At 34.9% G+C, this 22,540-nt stretch overlaps 1 protein-coding gene across 3 annotated transcripts in view; it reads right to left on the bottom strand.

The window, feature by feature from the left end:
* Positions 1-22,540, bottom strand: part of COL11A1 (collagen type XI alpha 1 chain) — a 280,750-nt gene that overhangs the window by 16,005 nt on the left and 242,205 nt on the right. For all 3 annotated transcript variants that reach the window (XM_036766931.1, XM_036766932.1, XM_036766933.1), the window contains 3 exons: positions 11,393-11,446; positions 11,146-11,253; positions 11,008-11,061 (listed from right to left, as the gene is read on the bottom strand). In XM_036766931.1, the coding sequence (XP_036622826.1) occupies positions 11,008-11,061; positions 11,146-11,253; positions 11,393-11,446 (216 nt within the window). The remainder of the gene's footprint in view (positions 1-11,007; positions 11,062-11,145; positions 11,254-11,392; positions 11,447-22,540) is intronic.

Here is a 22,540-nt window from a genome sequence, read left to right as displayed (position 1 = left end):
TTACTCTTTAATAATAGTAACATTTCTGATTCTGAAGAAGCAATGGAGAGCTGTTTAAATGAATGGACGATTAAGAGAAAAAGAAAAGTTAAGATGTCTATAAAGAGCTTTCCAGACAAAAAGATTTCTAAACTCTGTCATAATGTTTTAGCCAAGGGATTCTTTCTTGCCATTTTTCTCTTTTCCAATTATTTATCTTTCAAAAGGTTAAGAGGATGTCTCGAAAAAATAATCTTCAAAGTGCTTTTGATGTTGAACCATTTCTGTATGATTTATTGACAGGCAATGAGGACACTTGTATTGAAAATTTCCTCCATATTTTGGAAACAAAAGGTAAAATAAAATGTTTTCTCAAGCTCAATGCTCCAGCTCTTTTCTTTACAGAATAGTTCTCCATTTAGCTAACTTGGCACAATTACAAAGCCACTAGAGACAGACAGAATTTTAAAAGATAGAAAAAATACTTAAAAATCATGAATTTCAACTTCCTCCTTGTACACATGAGGAAACTAATGAATGATAATGCTAAAGAACTAACTTGTATCACCTTCATTACAGGGTTGCTGTGGGCAAAGTACTTCACAAAACTTTAAAGCACCATATAAATGTGAAATTCACAATTTAAAAAAAAAACAGACAGGTCATTTGTGATGGGATTAAGATTTAATGATTGACTCTTGGTATGATTCTTTTTTCCCCTTTTTACTAGACTATTTCCTCATTTTAAATTTCTAGGTATATGTCTATATTTCCTGTTTCCTCTTTCTTCTTGTCCCCCTGACTCTCAGTATGATTCTTTTGTTCTTTTATATCAAATTAATTCCTTATTTTGGAACATCTAGATATCTTAAAATCTGTGTCATATTTCTTTCATATACATGGCCATTATAGAAAAAGAATTTGCCTATATCATGATATCATAATGTGGAGTTATTTCAAACCAAGTAATTAATTCCTTTGACACAATATATGTAGTCTTGTAGTGCTTAAGATCAATCCTAGAACACTCTTAGATGAATGTTCTTGACTTTCTCAGCATCCAGATTTGATTCTCTTCACAATCAATCTTAAAGGTGGTGCAAGAAATTTTTTTTTTTTACTAAGATAAAAGATAGGTGTGGAGGGGGAGGATGAACATTGTTAGAGCATGGTGCAGTGAGTGAGGAAAAAAAATCACTTGAGTTCAGGTTATGAAGAACTGGGTTTGAGATCTGGCTTTGCCACATACTAGTTCTGTGACTGTCCATAAGCAACTTCACCAGTCTAAGTCTCAGTTTCCTCATATGTGAGATAGGAACATTACCTACTGAAACTATTTCTCCAGGCTTGTAAGGACAGTATTTTTAAAGTAAAGATGTGAGCTGTATTTGTGGGTTTAAGAGTATCATTTTGCCACATGAAATTTTATTGTATATGATCTATTCATAATTTTATTTTATGTTTATTTCTATAAAACATAAAAACATATTTCAATGTAATAGTTAAAAAGGATTTTAAAAACTACACATTTTTAATATGTTAGCATCAGTTTGATATAATATCAGACTATACATGATAATTTTAGTGGAGAGTACCCAAAAACCTTGTATACTACACAAATAATTTATTTTAACGAGCAAAGTCAGTTTAGATGTCAATCAAATAAATTTTATCTTCTCAGACACTCTAAGGTACAATAAATATGTAATTTTAATCTCTCTGGTAACTTTTTGGAATTCATTTACTTTTATTTACAGTCTGAAAAATTAACTCATGAAGACAGAGGGGAAACCTGCTTTTAATGGGATTAATTTTTATTTCACAAAGAATACACATGATAACATATAGCTACCTTGTATTCATAAAAGGCTTCTCTCCAATGAAGTTAAAGTCTTAACAAAAACAAATGCTCTTAAATGTTTTATTCTTTGAAAAGAACCTGCTATGGTATAATAAACAGAGAGCTTGTTTCCAAACCAAGAAGTCCTGGGTTCAAGTCCTTCCTGGCATATACAAACCCATTAACCTCTCACTATTCTAGGCAACTCTAAGACAAAATGTCACAGAATACCTCCATTGGTAGTAAGTTTCCTCATCCAAGATCCTGATATGAATGAAATCCCAGGGACGGTCTCTATCCCTATGCTGCTAAAACTACAAAAATATCATAAGAAGAACTTTGATCATTTTCAAAATATTAATCCTCCAGGAAAGACCAGCATCAGGATTTAGAAGACTTCTGGCCAGTTGCTATCTGATAGGCCCTACTGAGCCAGAAGGGCTTTGAGAATGGGTCTGGAGATGGAGAGTATATGTCTACTGCATGAGAAGAAAATACCTGCCTCTGGAAGATAAGTTATATGAGATGAATCGTCTCTGCTACACACTCATAAAGATTGTCAACTAAGGCAGAGTACAATTGGAGGGACTACCTAAACCAATGGGGCCTAGAAGTACTGGAATAAGTAACCAGGTTTAAACTTTTGTCTAACTGTACCAATGTCTCCTCTGCACAAACAAGTGGATTTGATTACAAATAAAAATGTAAGACTCTTGAAGGGATATTGTATTTGAATTGCAATACCCTATATAAATTTCTCCACATCTGTCAGGTCTCAATCTATGGGGCAACAGCCTCCACCACTACATGGCAAACTTTGGTTCCAGGACAAGGTTTTTTTTTTTTTTTCAAATCTTAACAATCTTACAAAAATATGAATTCTTGGGATCCAGACTGTATACTCATTTGAGTGCCTAAAATTAGCTAAATCCAAAGGGTCTAACATTCTGAAATTTTGAGGAAAGGGACTGATGAGGTTAAATAGTTTAGTCCCTATGAAAAAGAAAGTTTTATGACATTCTATATTAGAAATATCCCCTTTCTTCTTACTCATGAGTTAATTTAATATGCAGACATTTGAAAGTACTTGGCTTTAGTTGGACCTAGTAAGTATATCTCTCTGCCAGCTTCCTTATACCATTCTAATAATAATAATGGACATAACATACTAATTTACACATGAAGCCCTTTTCATCCAAGAAATGAATTAAGCCTGACAATACTCTTCTGAATGGGGGTGGAGGTGGTTGATTAATCCCTAGCCCCAAGTTTCTCTTATTTTAGCCCAGGGTCTCCTATGAAGAGATCAGTAATCATGCCACATTCATGTGCCTAAGATAAGTACAAACAAGACTAGAAGGAAACTGTCAAAATTCATTTTTAAATACATCCTGAGGCAGGATTTTAACACTGGACTCTAAAGATGAAATACTATCTAATTTGATAAAGCACCATGGTCCCAGCTCACTAACTCTGGCTATATGAGTATACTTATCAGAAAAGAACAGGATATCAATTGTGTTAAAAATAAAAAAATAATATATTTCATTCCTGCTAATTAAAATATTCTACAGGTCAGATATATAATCCCCACCCCCTTTCTGTAGATTCGGAGGTCTGGTGGACCTCCATCAATTAAGAAAAAAATGATAACCAATGCCATGTATTGAATAACTCAGTCAGATGGAATAGTACTCCAAGCCAAGTCTTTTTTAGAGCAAAACCACTGATGATTTTTTTAAGGCATGATTTCTTAGAACAGGAGACATATAGTTAAGTCTCCTAAAATCTGCAAGGAATTCTTTAGATATGGTCCATTCATATAAAAGTGACTCTGTACTCCTATTAATGTTAGATAAAGTCAAACCAATTACAAAATCATTGTTTGAAATAAACTACATAGAGATTCTGTGTAGGTAGATATATTTGGATAATTAACCTTTACCGGTTAAAATATATTCCCCTCACACAGAATGGAAAAAACATGAAGCTGATTATTAGTTCTTTTCCCTTTCTCACTTTATGTTCTTCAACTCTTAGAATTGATTATTAAAATAGAGATTGTGATTGGACCTATGACTTCATTTATATGTTGACTCCCACATGAGAAAACTCTTTTTACCAATATAGATGCCATTTTCTTTGTGATTTATAATCTTATGGAGTTCCTGAGAACACTGCCCAAGGTCAAAAAGTATCACAGGAGTGACTTGAACTTGCATATTCCTGTCTTTAGGGTCAACTCTCTTTCCATTACACCTCAATGCCTCAAATATCAGTGACTATATATGATCAAGAGACTGCTGAGGGCTAATAGTGATTTTATCCGTGTGTATTTATGAGAGGAAATACTGATCTTTGTATTGATTTGCTCATTAGTAAGTACACAGATTCTAAACCCTTTCTGTTTTACGTAAAAAATTGTGTAAGAAAGAAAGAGAATAGGTGTGCACACTTAGTCTAACTTAAACTTGATCTTTGAAATAATTTGGGAAAGTTATTAGATTCTACATAGGTGTTTATATCCTTCAACAACGCTCTCTTCAAGTATACTGTTTAGAAAGATTAAAAGAAATCTGTTAGCTTCCTTAAGAGAGTCATCTCATATAAGATTCATGTTTTAAGATTGGTCTGTTAAGCTGACTCTGCATTTCATTATTACTGATCTCCTCCTGGGAGTCAACAGCTCTGAAATTAGGATACTAGTTAGAGTAATGAGTGACCTTATGAAACTGATACAAATTCAAAAACCTCAAATCTGTATTTTGAAAATGTTATCCGAAGGGGATGTGTTTTCTATTTCCACTTCAGAAGGCAATAAGATGCAAAACCTCTGGCAAATACATAATTCATGAATATAAATGAAAAGGAAAACAGGGATGGTATATGCTTAAGCTTCAGCATTACAAAGTCCGACATTTTCACCTGCAGTGTTGTGTGTTACAGAATATTTGCTTTGGTATTAGTTTCATTGAAGTCCAAAGCAGCTTTGGCTCCTGAACCTTATCTAAAGGTTGGAATACATTTTAACTTAGTGGAAAGCAAATACATCGATATACCAGTTTGGTCAATTAGCATGCGATGCTACAGACACTAATCCCATTTATGAGTTGTTATAACCTAGCAAAAATGATAACTATGATAAAAGTCCAGATTGAACACCATCATTTTGATCTGAACCTATATATACAGGGCTTTCCTATTTTAAAAATGGCTTTGGATATCTTACTAATGTGTCTAAACTGAGAGACAGTGACAAAGACAGAGACAGAGATAGAGTGTGTTAGAGAGAAAAGAAGAAAGAGGATGGTGGAGGAAGAAAGAAAGGAAGGAGGGAGGGAAGAAAGGAAGGAAAAAAGGAAGGAATAAAGAAAGAAAAAAAATAAAGAAGGGGGAGAGAGAAGGGAGAAGGGGAGGGAAGAAGGGAGGAAGGAAGAGTAATGTGAAAATGAGTTTGCCTTGAAATGAATATTGCAAACTATTAGGTTAAGGAAGAACACAAATCTTTCTTTAAAAAAATGAATTTTCTATGATTCTTTAATTATGATTAGGCTGGCTGATCACATGAAGGGTAAGGGACACTAAAGAATAGTTTTACTTACTTAATTTTAAAGTTGGATTGGTTGTGGAAGCTATTACAATTAACATTTTATAAGGGAAAATAAAATAAGCAAGGGAATATTTCCCACCTAAGCTTCAAAGTGGCAAAATTTAAAAAAATAAATATGTTTTCTAAATTAGAAGATTAAGTTTGAAGGGAGAATATATCACTTGAAAGTTGTCTCCATAAGCAACATCATTATTAAATGCCTTCCTGCCTAAGGCAATCTGTCATGTGCTGGGGTCCAAAGACAAAATCAGTAAGTCTTTACCTTCAAAGCTTACTTTCTATGGAGGGAATTTAATATGTAAAGATTTAAGAATTGACATTGACATTGATATAGAAATATATTCTCAAAATTTCAGAGGGAGAAAACCAAAGAAGAGGAGCATCTATAAAGACCTTTCATTAGAGATGCCAGGAACTGAAGGTTGAACAAACTAGGGATTCTAAGATCGAAGTTGGGAGGAAATTGATCATATGCCAAAGTCAAGGAGAGGATTGATGGAATGCAACTTGGGGAATAAGAAGTAGGACAATTGGTTGGAATAAATAGTATATGGAAAGGAATAATGTACAAGATACCCAAAAAGAGAGGCTGAAACCAAACTATGAAAGGCCTTAAGAAACGAATTGAAGAATTTCTATTTGCTGTTCGAAACTACAGGGCACCACTGAAATTTCTTGAGCTAGTGTGAGACATGGTAGTACCTTCACTTTAGGAAGGTATCATTATAGTCAATGGATTGTTGAGGGAAGAGTATAGAGCTGAGGGATCCAATAATTAGGATATTCCGAAAGTCTATGTGAAAGATAATGAAGGGTTGAACTTGGGCAGTTTCTACATAAGCAAGGGAAAAGATAGAGATGGATGCAAAATATGTGGTGGATATAGAATCAACAACACTTGGCAACACTGAATATGGAGATGGGAGGGGAGAGAAAGAGACAAGCTTGACTCTGATTGGCTACTTTGTAGTCTAAAGTTAGACCATGAGGAAAAACATTTTCCTTCAATTTGGTAAAACAACAGAACTCTATTTTGGTTGAAAAAAAAAAGTCTAACATTAATAAAGTCACCTTACATATGGTCTAATGGACATTCACTCGATCTCTTTGAGAAGCCTTTCAGTAAGATTCAGAAAGCAGTTAAAGCAACTAAATTGAAACTAATGGCAGCCATGACAAGACTAACACTTAATCGCTTTATAAATGCCACCCAAATGCCCCTGCATCAGTAGAGATCTTTATTTAGATGACGTAGTTAGACTCTTAACCTTGTTATTTCACTTGGCACACATCAGTTTTTAATTGTAGTGTTGACTACGCTATTTATGTGCATTTAGCCAGGAGTTAGAAACAAGAAGTAACTCTGTCAGAAGAGGTTTAGTGGATATGCCTGATGGGTTTTATTTTTAGTATTAGCTGAAGGAAGTCTCTAGACTGGTTTCTTCACTTCATCTTGAGAAAGGTCAGAACACTTATTGGAAAATCCTGTATATTAAGAAAAAAGCTCTGGCAAACTTCAGTAGACGTTAGGCAGACTTATTTTTCTGCCAAAGCCCTCTCAGTGCAGTCAATAGATTACCAAAACTTAACAAGGCTTCGCTTGAGAATATAAGAGAATATGCAGAGTTATTCTAGTTGGATCTTGTACCAAGACTGGCAGGTCTCTCATGTTAGCCATTCTACTGACCAAAGCCAGTCAAAATTGGACATCTTTTAAACTAAATAATGAGCACTTATCACCACTGCTCCAAAAATAAGGAATTCAGAAATGAACTTTCTATGTTCATATAATTTCAACAAGTGACTTCCTTTCTAACATGCTTTTTAAAAATAACAGGAAACCACTTTCTGCTGAATCTGAATGTACAGACAACACACAAGATGATTGATGCATGGACAGTAAATGATGACTCACTTAGACTTGAACATCCATACTGAAAACCTATTCAATTGTACTGTATCTTGGACCAAGTATGAGCTGAATTGATGAAGTGAGTTTAATACTTTGATTTCATAGTTCTTCAACCTGGTCAACTCTAATGATCTTCACTCTCATTAAGTTTCAGTCAGCCAACATTGAAGTTATGGTCTGGACTGTTTCATCACTGAGAACCATTCTACCTTCAATATTCTGAACTTGTCTTTGACTTTAAACTCCTCTCCCTTACCCATTTTATTCCTAGCGAACCTATTCAATAACCTCATTGTGACTTTCAGTACTTCAATTTCCCACCCATTTATTCTTCCAGTTCATCACTCTTTTTCTGCCTTTATTTCTGTCTCCACTCAATCTGCACCACAGTATAAACTATTTCAAAGATGTTCTCACTAGCATCCTATTATCAATTCTTCATCGTCTTGAAATTTTACCTATTCTCATGCTTAGGTAACTCCCACAATCTGATTTCCCATTGTTTCACTCCAAAATTGCTGAACATTTCTGAAGGACGTCAGGAAACCATGTTTAATTGGGTTCACTTCAGATTGATGCTCTTGAATCTTGTTTGGATACTTACTGTTTCTTTTATCTATCTCTGCCAATCACTATCAGATTTTCTATAGCGATTATTCCAAAATAGCTCTACTCGTATCAAGATCCTAATTCCAACCTCATCTTGTCTCACATTCAGAAGCCAAATTTATGTAACTAGCCTTAAAATAATCAAACCTGGAGTCCTTCAATATCCCTCTTCAAGACCTTCTTTAGATATTTACTTATCTTTTCAGCAACCTCTTTTATCTCACAGGAAGAGATGGCCCCATCACCCCCCATAATGAATACTTAAACCTCTATTTACTACTTTTCTGAGATCTTGCACCATCAGTCATTCTTTCTCTTTTTCTCTATATTTCTTTCCCATCTCTGTCTAGCTCTCTTTCTTCTTCAACTTCTGTTTTTTTAAAATTTGTTTCTGCCCATAAACACAATTAAATTCCCCTATCAAAAAATGGAGGGGGTGGATCTCTTAATTTGTTCCTGCTACTATATTATTTTTTATTCTGAAATTTCTTAGAAAAATCTGCTCTATAATAATTATTTCTACATCTTTATCAATAGAAATCCCTTCCTCTGCCACTACTTGTAATATGGCTTTACTTAATAAAATTATAGTAAAATTGTAGTCACCAATAATTACTTGATTCATGAATCCAACAGTCTTTCCTCAGTCTAACTATTCTTTTCTCACTTCTATGATATTTCTCCCATGGGTTTTCCCACTCCTTCTTTGTTTCTTTTCTGGCTTCTTCATTGGCTCATTTATTGTTTCCTTTTTTTTTCTATCTGTCTAGAAATGTTGGCGTTTCTCCAAGCATCTGTCCTTGACCATCTTCTTTTTTTTCTATACACTCTTTTTTGACAACCTCACCCATTCTTCTGATTTTAAGATCTATGCAAGTGAATCCTTAATCTTTATATACAGTTATCTCTTGCATCAAATCTTCTCCTTTCCATTCAAACTGAAATAAACCTAGTGCAGATTCTCATTTTATCATGCCTGGTACATATCGATATCTAATGATATTGTCACCCATGCCATTCCTCTGCATCACTGCCAGATTAACTGTTCTAATGGGAAGTATGGATAAAATCATGTGAAAACTTTTCAATGGCTCCCCATTCGTCACTAAGTGCAGCACAATCTTTTTAGCCTTCCACATTGAATGGCCTCTACAACCTTGTTTGACTTTGTATTTCTAGTCTTATCTCATACTAGTTTCCTTCAAGGGCCTAATCTAGACTACTCACCTTTTCCCCAATATGTCCTGTGCTTTCCTGCCTCTGTAACCCTGATCACATTATTCTCTGAATGTGGAATAGCTTTGTAAATCTGTCATGAGCTTTTTAGGGAACAGGGACCTGTCTATTTAACTTAATTGGTGTACTCTTAATCATACCACAGACGGCTATTAATTCTTTTAGGCCAAAACTCAAATTTACTAGTGTGAAGAGAGAAAAGCCTAATGGCATTATTATAAGTAGATGAAATTTAACATATATGAGGGTAGGAAGATGCTAAGGTAAAAAAGAGTATTGGATTTGGAACCAGAAGAACTTGGGTGAAATCCCAAGTTCCATTATTTTACTACTTGTGAGACCTTCGGTATTTTACTTCTCTGAGTCAAAGTTTCCTGATCTATAAAATGAGTGTTGGAACACATTATCTCTGATCTATGTTCCCATGTTGCAATATAATTTCATAACCAAAAACTGCATTTCTAAAGCTCAGGAATCTGTTTAGAGAACAGTTTCTTCATTTTTTCCTTAATTTTACACAAAGTAAATCCCTGCTACCTATCATAAAATAACCATCCATTTACGAACAGGATGGCTGATAAAATAAGATGCTCTATTTAATTATTTAATAGGGATTTGGGGGTGGAGTATAGGAAGAGACCAGAGTATAGTCAAAATAACCAACTCACAGTGATATTCAGTGTTATGAAAAGGTTTCCTTTCTTCCGTAATAGAGTTTGATGTTTAATCTTCTTGTGGATCTGCATTACTCATAAAGAGAACTACTTGATCATAGAATGACCATAAGCATGGGCCAGTACAATAGTTTTTAAAAAAGAAGTGCCAGGAAACTTGGCATAATCACTGAGTTTTAGAGGAATTATGGCATCTAGTCAGACCAATTGTGTCACTATTCCAAACAGATATTCTTTTCATCCAAGGAATGTAAGAACTAAATGTTCTTCTAATCAAGTATTCTATTTTCCAAAGACTTTATTCCATTACTTGACATAATTTTCCTTCTTATCAGGACTGCGTTGCCACTGAAGTACTATTACTACCACATCATTACATGGAGACAACTTGGGAGTTCTTCATACCCCTACCCATGGAGCATTAACTCTGGATGATTCTAGAAAGATAGAAAGACTGAGTACAGACTATGACAGACTATGCATCTCTCAAATGAGGAACAACATAGCTAAATTACGAGATGATTCACCAGAAAGTCGATCACCAAAGAAAGAATACTTTTGTCCTCATGAGCAAATTCATAAAATCTGTCCATTATGGCAAGGAACATTTGGTGTCTGCGTTGAATAAATGAATGAATCTAAAAGCAATTATTAAATGCTTACTATGTGCCAATCACTGTGCTAAATACCAGGGACTTTTCTTTTGTTTTTAAAATAAGTACCTTTTGATGAGAGGTGATTAACTCAGAGTGCAAATTGAAACATATTTTCTTTGGGGGGTGAGAGGGCAATGGCTGAAGCAAGAATCTGTTTTGCTTGATTACACATTTAGGGGAATGATGGACAAGGAGCTGTGTTTTATGATCAGAGCAGTCACAGGAATAGGGAATGGAGATCTAGAACAAATGATCAGTATATCCTTTGCAGGAATGTTAGTATTATTTTGATTACTGCATTGGTGTCCTAAATATCCATGGCAATGAAAAGATAAGTCTTCTACAGTATCAGAACTGATCTATATACCCCAAAACATAATGGTAAGCATCAATTGTGCAGTTAAATTAAAATTGCGGGCAATTATTAAAATTGCAGGTATCCTTTGAGGAATTACTGTTTTTAAAAGATAAGTAGAGAAGATGATACTCACTAAAGGACCAGGTGGACCATCTTGGCCTGCAGCTCCAGGAAGCCCTTGTTCTCCCTATAAGAAATAGATATGACTTTAAACAGGATAAAAATTGTGAAAGGTATGGTTAAAGTGTCATTTGTCATTCAGAGTACTTACCACAGGACCAGGAATACCTCGAAGTCCTTCTGGGCCAGGCTTTCCTGCTGGTCCTTGAGGACCAACAGGGCCAGTTTTTCCAGGGGCACCTTCTGATCCTGCTTCTCCCTGTCAGAAAATACAAGCTCTGAATATATTTAGCACTGATTCACAGAGAAAGGGTTTTGTAATCCAAGTAAGCTTCAGGTGGTTCATAGGCTACTCGAATATAGACCTTTGGAGTTCTTTTTTTTGTTGTTGTTTTTACCTTGGCACCTTTTTCTCCTTGTCTTCCCTCTGACCCAGCAGCTCCAGGAGGGCCCTAGAGGCATATATTATAAAAGAAATGTTAAAATTTGCATTAGATATGAGTTCTGTATCCATAGAAAATGTAATCACAATCTTAGCCATTTAAATTTCTTTAAATGGACTCTAATGTACTATAACCATCAGTAATATTTCATTTTAACTCCACATGGTAGAAAACATTTTACAATATAGATAAACTGGTTGTTAGGGTATTAAAATAAATTAAATATAAACTAAATCGAATGTAACTAAGAACAAAGTAGAACTTCATTGGGAATGAAATATTCACACAAATACAAGAGAAAAAGGATATTAAATACATATTGATGTAATTCTATAACTATAGTCTATATTTATGATCAAGGTCAGTGAGGTACATTTCAAAGGACAATAAATTTATCTTTTTTCTTTTGGAAGGGGGACGACATGTAATTGGGGTTAAGTGACTTGCCCAAGGTCACACAGCTAGTGTGTCAAGTGTCTGAGGCCACGTTTCAACTCAGGTCCTCCTGACTCCAGGGCCAGTGCTCTACTTACTGCACCACCTAGCTGCCCCAACAACGAACATTTCTTGAAACAACTTAGACACTTGATTAGATAATTTCTCCCATTTTCCTTATAACACTAAAATGCTCTAAGTTCTAAGTGTCATAGATTAGATTGTGTCGTACTATACACAAATTTAACATCTCGTTCCTCTTTCCTTCTTCACTCTATAAAGTTTGACATTTTTGAAAATGATTTTATTACAAAATAAGTCCCCAAAACATTCTGAAGCCTGGGAGTTCTATCAATAAATTATCAAAACATACACACACACACACACACACACACACATACAGGCATACATGTATACATACACACATATATATACATCTGTATATTAGTGAGTATATGTATATATGTACACACATATGTGTATGCATATGTATGTATATATATGCACATATGCTAAAAGATATGCCAGATAGTTGATCTCTCTTTTACTCTAATAGATAGGGGACAGGGGTGGTAGGGAAGATTCTGATCCAATTTTAAAATCTGGCTCCTCCAAGACACAAATTTCAAAGAATTGATCTGCACTGTATTGTTTGATGGGACTTTGGTGACTATCTAGTCCAGCTAATAATTAAAAACAATCACCAAGCATTTATTAAGTCCCTATTATATGCCAGGTATTATGAAACAAACTGGATCTACAACACAAAAGTGTTCATCAAATTTTTGCTTGAAGAATTCCAATATGGCAGAACCCACCTGAGGTAGCACATAACACTGTTGAATAGTTCTAATGGTTAGAAAGTGTTTTCATATCAACTCTACATATATCTCTTGGCAAACTTCCACACATTGTTCCTAGTTCCCTCCAGGTTCCAACAAATCAGATACTTCTTTTCTAAAACATACTCTTTATTCTCAGATACATTCCTTGATCTGATTGCTATACAAAGTCAGAAGAGCAGATTCTGTTATTTTTTTTAAGAAAAAATTTACTGTAATAATTTTCTTTATTTGGTTTTAATTAATTCCTATTTATTCATGGAATAACTGATCCTTACATATCTAATATACTTTTGGTCCTTTCTGGTTAATTGAAACAGATTTTTAATATATATATATCATTCACACATTTATTATCATAATTTAACAGTTTAGTCATCTCAATCTCAGAAAATGTGCAGGTAATATCGTATGCAACTGTACCTTTAAAGCCAGGGGGCACCTAGGTGGTGCAGTGAGTAGAGCACCGGCCCTGGAGTCAGGAGGACCTGAGTTCAAATCCGACCTCAAACACTTGACACACTTACTAGCTGTGTGACCTCGAGCAAGTCACTTAACCCCGATTGCCCTGGCTTCCCCCCATCAAAAAAAAAAACAACCAAAAACCAAAAAAACAGAATAAATCCTTACACACACACACACACACACACTCCTAATCTATAATATTTAAATCCACACCTTCACAACATTTAATTAATACCTATAACTATTAGTTATACTTAGAAAATGCTCAGCAGATATGAATATTGTCATAGGTGAATCAATGCAAGCATTTTTTTCAAAAAACCATGATATATTTTTTAAATTTAGAAATTAATTTTAATTTAGTTTGTAATTTAATTTAAATTTTAAATTAAAACTTTAATATTTTTAAAATTAATTTATTTATGGCATGGTGATAAATTGAGTCAGGACGATCTAGGTTCTAAACCCCTTTTTAAGATGTGTGACAATGAGCAAGCCTTAAGATTAGCTTATTGCTAGGTATAACTTGACAGAAGTGACTCCATGTTTAATTACTGATGATCTCTTACAGAGCAAGAAGTTCTTATAAACTCAATAGTTTAATGATTTAGTCACCTATCCATTTAGGCAATGAACGCAAGACTCTCCAATGATAATCAGTTTAGCAAACTTCATCTAATCCAGGAACGCAAGGTTAGATTGATAAGGGAGTTGGGGACAGGAAGTGCCACAATTTGGGCCATCTGGTGATTGACTTTCCTGAAGGTCTCCCTAACACTTGGTCGCTGTGAATCTGCCTGGCAACAACAATCAGATTTAAAGACAGAGAACCCAGAACTCTGAGTTCTCCATTGTCTCATTCTTGAACTGCCTGACTTGTATTCTTTATTTGTGTTCCTTCTCAGTACCTGATGTCCTCACAAAAAGTCACTTCAACTCCCTGAATTTCAATTTTCCTCATTTAATAAAACGATGATAAAAACACCCGTTTTTTTCCTTAACACTTTGTAAACCTATCGCACCATAGAAATGCCAGCTACCATCACATGTAATTCAGTAGGTGTCATCATGTTTCCATTTCTCTAACGTTAGAGTTACACTGACAGGCTCCTGAAGGTGTGGAACTTGCTAATACTGAGCATAGAAACAAAATGATGTAGAAAATAATGACCTATACTATATGCCAAGTGTTGACAAACTGTGGCCCATAGGCAAAATCTGGTCTGTATAGCCCATGGACTAAGAATGCCTTCATTATTAGCTAGCAGACAATACAAAAAGTTGGTGGGCTCAATGTGGCCTACCAGGTGCATTTTGCCAACTTTTAGTACATAACAGCAAAGTGACATACGCAAGGTATCACCCAGAACTCTTTGTGTATTTTCAGGCCGGACATAGAGCAACTGCCGAAGTGTGATCTTTTAACAATCACTCAAGTTGGAAATCACTTATTTTTTCCTCTGAAAAATGAATAAACCATTTCTCCTTGAGTCACAACAACCTGGGTTCAAATCCCACCTCTGAAACTTAGAAGCTGTGAAAATATAGGCAAGTTGTTTAATTTCTTCTAAGTCTGTTTCCTCTTTTGTAAAATGCATATATTATTACCTATAGTACCTGCCTCACATGGTTGTTATGAAACACAAATGAGAACATAGGATGATAAAGTTTTGTATGGAAGGGGGCCCCTTTTTTAATACACAGATAGAATACTAGAGGCTGGAGATACTTAATGAATTTGGAGAAAGTAATTCCACATAAGCAGCAAGAAGCAGAAACAGCACTCAAACCCTGACTCTTCGATTATACATGCAATGCTCTTTCCATCAATGTACAAATGCATATAAAAAGTCCTATGTGTATGTTATAGTAGTAACAGATTGTTGGTGGTGGTAGTGGTAGAAATAATTCACAAAGGATGATAAAATTTTATTTTGGCCAACCAAATTCTAGAAATGTAAAGAGAATGTTTCTTTTTACTATATTTCCAACTAAAATGGTTTTATAGCAATTGAACTGATAATTTGTTCAATGCTTCACTTTACAGATGAAACCATTTCTTACTTCTAAGTGAATGACTCACACCTTGATATTTTAAGAGCTAACATATTCATAGTAAGTTAAAGACGCATCCATCTCTGGAATCAATTAATAACCATAACAACTGCTTCAACTACTTATCATGTCTTTCCTTTGGCAATGTGTGTTGCTTGATTTAAAACTCTCTTAATATTTGCATTTTTCAAATTATGAGTAACCTGAAACATAAAACGCATAAAAATATTTTATTCAACATCTGAAGGTTTTTTCCCCCAATAAGACAATATGAAGCTCACTCTAGGCTTCAGACAGCTGGGATAATAATTCAAATATTCAAATTCCATGACTTGTTGACATAAATTAATACATTTTTTAGTGCCTCAGGGAGGTACACACTTATTCCAAAGTATGGAAAGCCATGGAAGGATGTATACATTGTATAACAGTTTCATTGTCACCTTTATTCAGTATTCACATGAGTTTACTGTTTCTCTATGCCACTGTCACTCACATCATGCCTATCAATATTCTATTAGAAAAATATAATTATTATTCACTTATAAGACTCACATATACAAAAGGGAATCTATTTAAAAATAAATTTTTCTGGTCCTAGATATTTTTGACCTATTGTTTTAAAGAAGTGACTTGAAAGGCCTATGTCTCAGTTGCCTTTGAAGGTAAAAAAATACCTATCCAAGGAAGGGGAAATACGGTCATGAATTTACAGCTGGAAGGAACCCTAGAAGCAGCAGGGCATAGCAGATGCTATCCTAGCCTTAGAGTTAGTAATATATGGGTTCAAGTCCTGTCTCTGAAACTTATTAGCCATGTAATCATGAGTAAGTCATTTAACATATCCTAACATCATTTTCCTAATTTGAAAAAGAGAAGAATTATACCTGTAGCAAGAAATTCACAAGTTATTATAAGCCTCAACCATGTATGAAAAATGAGTATGTAAAATGCTTTTCACACTTCAAAGAATTCTATAAATATCAGTAAATATTATTAGTGTTCACCTAATCTACTCTTATTTTATAAATGAAGAAACTGAGGCAAGGAGTGACAAAGCCATTTCCTGAGGGTTGTAGAAGTTGTTAATGACCATGACTTTGACAAAGCCTCAAAGATTAGTCTTGTGGAAAAGGTTCACTAGACAACAATCTAATAAGACGGAATATGAATAGTCAAACCTATTTCAATGTCAGCTTCATCTCCAGCAGGGTAACCAAGGGATTTTTGCTTGACCTTATACAGTTTAATTTTTTTCTTAATTAGTGACTTGGATGTGAGTATGGATGGCAGCCTTATCAAATTACAGATGACAGAAACCTTGGAGGTATAATTAACAATGCATGACAGTCAGGATTCAAGAAAAATTTTGATAGATGAGAATCATAGGTGGAATCAAATAAGTTGTAATTGAATAGGAATAATTGGAAAATCTTACAACTGAGTTAAACCAAATCAGCATCACAAGTACAAGACAGGTCTGGATCACATTTGGTTTAACAAAAAACTATAATTTCAATGAAGTGAAAGTATATTATGAATCATCAATATAATGTGGTGGACAAAAACGTAACACAATATAAGGCTACATTAAGAGATATATAGATCCCAGGAATAAGGAAGTGATAGTTTAGCTGTACCCTGCCATAGTCAGTCTACATCAGGAATACTATGTTTACTTCTGACCATATGCTAGGAAGAACACAAGTAAGTTGGAATGTGTCCAAACGGGCAATCAGCACACTAAAAGACCTTGGGTTAATGATTCATAATTGATAGAAGTTAGTGGAGGTGTTCAGAATGGGAAAAAAGAAAAGAAAAGAAAGATTATACATAAGTATATACAAGATCTATAAATAGAAAAAATTGAATTATTGTGGACACATAAAGGATAAATTGGACCAACTGTAACTATATTGTGTGTGTGTGTGTGTGTGTGTGTGTGTGTGTGTATGTGAAGAGTTTTGCAAACCTTAAAGCACTATCTGAACGTCCACTATTCACTTTTTGTGGTAACAAAGGACTAGATAAAAAATAGCAGTGTACCAGTTATGACAGAATTTTCAGTAGCTATCCAATTCAGCAATGAACCCTTCAAAGAAATTGAGATGGGGACTGGACCCAAGATTTCCTTCGTACGTTATAGGGAATTCATGGAATTCATTCACTTCTTTTCCCAATGCAGGTCAGCATCATTTTTTGCCAATTATAGACCTAGAAAGTAGAGCACTGAAAGATCAAGTAACTTGCCCAGGGTAACAGAGTAGATATGTGTGAGAGAAAATGTTGGAAATCAGGTCTCCCTGGCTTTGAGACTAGGGAGGTCTCAAAATCTTTGTTGACTACCTCTTTGAATCCATTTTCAATCGATCTTATTCAGAGCTTCTGGGTTCAAATTCTTGATTCTCCTATTTACAAAGTACAGACGAGGGCAAATCCATTCTCTCTAAGACACAGTTTCTCAGATGTAAAATGAGGGGGTTTAATCATATTCCCTCTGAAGTGCTCTCCAGCTCTAAATCTAGAATCTTATGATCTTGAAGTTATCGAAGAATTGTTTTTCGAACTTATGTGAGCTCATTAGGTAGAGATCTGAGTCACAGATGGACAAAGGCAAAAGCAGTGAGGAATAAGACTGCTTACTTTTAGTTTTTTCTGTTTAGGTACCTTGTTTCCTTGAGTTATGGTACTGCTTTGAACTACATTAAACTAGTTAAGTTGACACTTGAAAAAGAACAAATATATTAATCGTGAATATTAAAGAAAGACCTGCTTACAATTTTATTACTTATTTTAATGCTATTATAAATATGTTTTAAACTAGTGGAGCAAATAGATTTTTGCATAAAATAGATAAAGCCAACTAATGTCACTTCACCGAAGCCTATTACAAAGACCAATTTAACACAATTTATTAAATAGTGGTCAGCTTATTTTTAATGCTGTTGTCATATTTTAAGAGTAAACAACACAAATAATTGCTCACTAAAGACTACCTAAGGGTTGAAAAATCTGTAGCTATTTCATAACAGGAACATCCTTGATAAGTTTTGATTAGAAATATTCATAATGTAAAGTCATAACAGTCCTCAGATGCCAGATAACAAGATAGCTTCATAATTCATAGCACTGAAATCCCTACTAATTTTGTTTGTAAGTGACTGAAATGGATTAAAAAATAATTAATGAAATATATTTAAGCTAGCATTTTTCAACAGAGGATAAACATTTCTAAATTAAACTACTAGGGACTTATTTTCAACATAGCACCAAAAAATCAATCTCTATAACCAGTTAAATGGACTCAAAATACTTCACATCTCTATTAAGAGATAACTGTTAGAAGTCTCCTGCATCTGCAGTAGCAATGTAGATTTGAACATCTTTCCCACCCATTAACAGGACCATGTGATCTGCTTACATCACAGGAAGCCTAAGTTACATGTGGTGGGAGGAGCTTCCAGACAGGAAAAGGAAGTTATGTCACAGGAAAAATGCTGAGAGAGAGAAAGATGTTATGGCTACTAATGGCTGCTAATAGCTGCCCTCATGATTGTTAGAACTGAACAGGCTGACTCAGCTGTATTGTGAGTTTGTTTTGGGGAAGACCCCAGAAGGGGGTGGAGAGGTTTGGGGATGACGAGGCTCCAGGCTGTTATACAGTGTTTTAAGTTCCTTGCTGTTATGATATAGTGGGCTGACTGGCTGTGGGAGCTGAACATTTGGTTATGAGATATGATTTTCTGGTGTCTGAATAAATGGTTTGCTTCTACCTTCTATGTGGAGGTTCTTGTATACTTTGCAATACACAAGTGCATAAGAATTTTGACAATTATCATCTACTTTGTTACTATTGCTTTACTGTTACAGCGTTTTTCAATCTTATTAATTACTGTATACTCAAATAACATGATTTTTCCTCTGTTTCCATCTGACTGGTAGACATTAGGCTGATCAGGCAAAGGCTATTTTCAATTACTACTCTTACTATTGCTATCGCTGCTGTTATTCTCTTCCTCCTCTTCCTTCTTTTTCTACTACTACTACTGCTAATACTACCACCACCATCAACACCACCACCACTACTACTACTGATAATACTACTGCTACTACCACCACTACCACCACCACCACCATCACCACCACCACCACCACCACCAGCAACAGCTAACATTTAAATTTGTAATGGGTTTGAAATATATTATCTTATTAGATACTCACAACACATTTGCAAGGTAAGTGCTATTATTGTCCCCATTTTAGAGTTGAGGAAACTAATGGTGGGAGGTTGTGGCTTGCCCAGGGTCACACAGTGAAAGTTTGAAATCAAGTCCCTGATTTCATGTCTAGCATTTATCCACTAAACTATCTGAGTTTAAACTGCTTAATTTAAAATTTGCAAATGACAAACACTGGGATAGTCATATAATTATGAAAACATCAGATATAAATACCCAAAACTTTGTCCTTGTCCATTCTCCTATCACTTTATAATAGATTCTAGAACCATTTTAAGATCTTGCCCCCAAATTTCTTTCTACTCTGCATAAGAGAATGAAGAATTTTTGAAAAGCATATGTCATAGGATTATTCATATTCAATTTATATTGTGCCAAAATGAACAATTTCTAAAGGACAAAATGCATAAAAAGTAGCTTTGAATTAGCATTGGTTTTGCAATACAATAATAATAAAATGGTATATGGATATTTATTTTCAAAGTACAAAGCCTGTTGTGGTTATAAATTTCCCTAAAACATGTTTCCAATGAATATTTGGTATTAGAAAATTTGTAAAAAATGTTTCACAAATTGTAAGTGCTGTATAGATGCCCATCATCGAATTAGGAATAATAACAATAATAATTTCAAAACAACAACAATAGCTTCAGATTCGTGATTTCTTCTGTATGAGGAATACGAGGTGAAGAAACTGCCTCTTTCTCTGCCTATCAGTCACTGTTTTAAAGGTTATAGCTTTAGTGAGTTGCTTGGTGCACCAAAAGGGTAAATGACTTCCTATCACACAGCTAGCATGTATCAGAGGTAGAATTTAAACCCAGGTTTTCCTTACTCTGAGGTTAACCTTTTACGCCCATGTTGGCTTTCATTGTTGTGGTTAACAATTTTATTCTTATCTATCTATCTATCTATCTATCTATGTGTGTATAAAGAAAAAGAGAGAGAGAGAGAGAGAGAGAGAGAGAGAGAGAGAGAGAGAGAGAGAGAGTTCAGATAGAAACAATCCTGGAATAAAACTTGCAATTGTACTACTGCTGCGTTATTCTATAAACTATTGTACTAGTTGATAAAATTAATGATCCATTATTTTTGCTGTCATTATTATTATATTTAATATCAGTGGTGTTGTAGGTATAAAATACATATTTAAGATGCTTTTTTTCTTCTAGAACACACATAGTACACACATATGTATTTTGTATGCATATGTATTGATGTAGTACATGCACAATACATACATACATGTATATTGTAACTACATGTGCCTGTCTATATCTCTATACCTACATATGCCTATGCATACACTTCTGCATGCATCAATTGGTTTCACTAGCATCATTTGTTATTGTCTTTTTAAACTTTTACAGTTGTGAACCATGAGAACTTTAAATACATGGTTCTCAGCTGGAAAGAAGACAACAGAAACTAATTATCTTTTTCAGCAAGGTGTCTCTGAGAAGCGACCACTGATCAGGTATCAAAAGATGGCTGGCTCATTTGCCAGATATATAAACAGTTTTTGTTTGTTGATTAATTGAATGGCTGACTGACTAATATGTGATATTTGACACCAAAAACTTAGTAGAGGAGCTCTCTAAGAAAATACAGTTAGGAACTGGATACCATAAAATGCTAGCAATATTTATGCTTTCTGGGTTCAAGGGACAATTCCTTATGCCAAACATTTATATAGCTCTTTAAGGTTTTCAAAACTCTTTATAAAGATTATGTCATCTTGTATCAATGCTGAGAGCTAGGTGTCATTATCCCCATTTTACAGATGAAGTAACTTAAGTAAAGAGAGGCTAAGTGACTTGCCCAAGCTCATTAGAAAGAAAAGGCTGGATTTGAACATAGATCTTCCTGACTCCAGATCCAGTTCTCTATCCACTGAGCCACATAGCTGCTTTACCGCTATATTATGATTGTCTAACTACTAACCCTCAGATTACCAAAAAGGGGTGACTGTCTTTGACTGTGCTTTGTGTCTGAATGGAAGCTAGAATGCCATCATTCATGTTAGTTATAGTTTAGATCATTCTGGCCATGATTTATGGCAGGCAGTCATTGCCAGCAATCATGCATCCATTGATTTTAGTGCTTTTCTGCTCTTCCTTTCTTTTTTTCTCCCCTCTTCACTGAAAAATCCCTCTGTGTAGTACTTATTTAAGGTCAGAAGGGAGGAAAAAGAGTTTCAAAATGTTTTTAATTTTTAATAACACCATGAAAATGAAATGTAGAACAAAAACAATTTTCAAAACATCCAAATCTCATCCTAACTTTTCTTTCCATTTCCTACCCTCTCTGGCTAGGGCAGCTGTAGTCTCAATATGTGTTTGTGTTGACTTTGCTAGAGTTGCAAGCATCTTAAAGGCTGGCGTTCTGTCCTCTCTAATGAGTCTAAAATGCCTAGTGCAGGGGTGGGGAACCGCAGCCTTGAGGCCACATGTGGCCCTCTAGGTCCTCAAGTCCAGCCCTTTGACTAAATCCAAACTTCGCAGCACAAATCCCCTTAATAAAAGGATTTATTCTGTAAAACTTGGACTCACTCAAAAGGCCACATCCGAGGACCTAGAGGGTCAGATGTGGATTCAAGGCCACAGGTTCCCCACACCTGAAAGAGTCTTAAAAATGGAACTCTCCCACTGTTAGATTGCTGTACCACTGGATGACTCTTCTTTTTTATACATAGGCCCAGTATTGTTTCTTCACTCAATCAAGAGATCTTTCGTGTATTATATCATCTGTCTTCATCATTAGGCTGAAGCCCTATTATTATCTCAAATTGACCAAAGAACCCTGGCCTAGGGTAACACTGTGTGTGTGAAGATACTCAAAGAATAGTATACTATTGAAGCTATTGGAGCTACAAAGACGGCGATTATATAGTTAATTTAAGGTAAAAGCTGAATATGGGCATCTAGGTAGCATAGTGGATAGAGTTCCAGGCCTGGAGTCAGGAAGGCTCCTATTTCCTGAGTTAAAATCTGGCCTCAGACATCTACTAGCTATGTGATTTTTGGCCAATCACTTTAACGCTGTTTACCTCAGTTTCCTCATCTGTA

Source organism: Trichosurus vulpecula, chromosome 7, assembly GCF_011100635.1.
Source record: "Trichosurus vulpecula isolate mTriVul1 chromosome 7, mTriVul1.pri, whole genome shotgun sequence".
Classification (NCBI taxonomy): domain Eukaryota; kingdom Metazoa; phylum Chordata; class Mammalia; order Diprotodontia; family Phalangeridae; genus Trichosurus; species Trichosurus vulpecula.
Note: the sequence above shows the minus strand (reverse complement) of the source record. Positions and strands in the feature narration are given on the sequence as shown.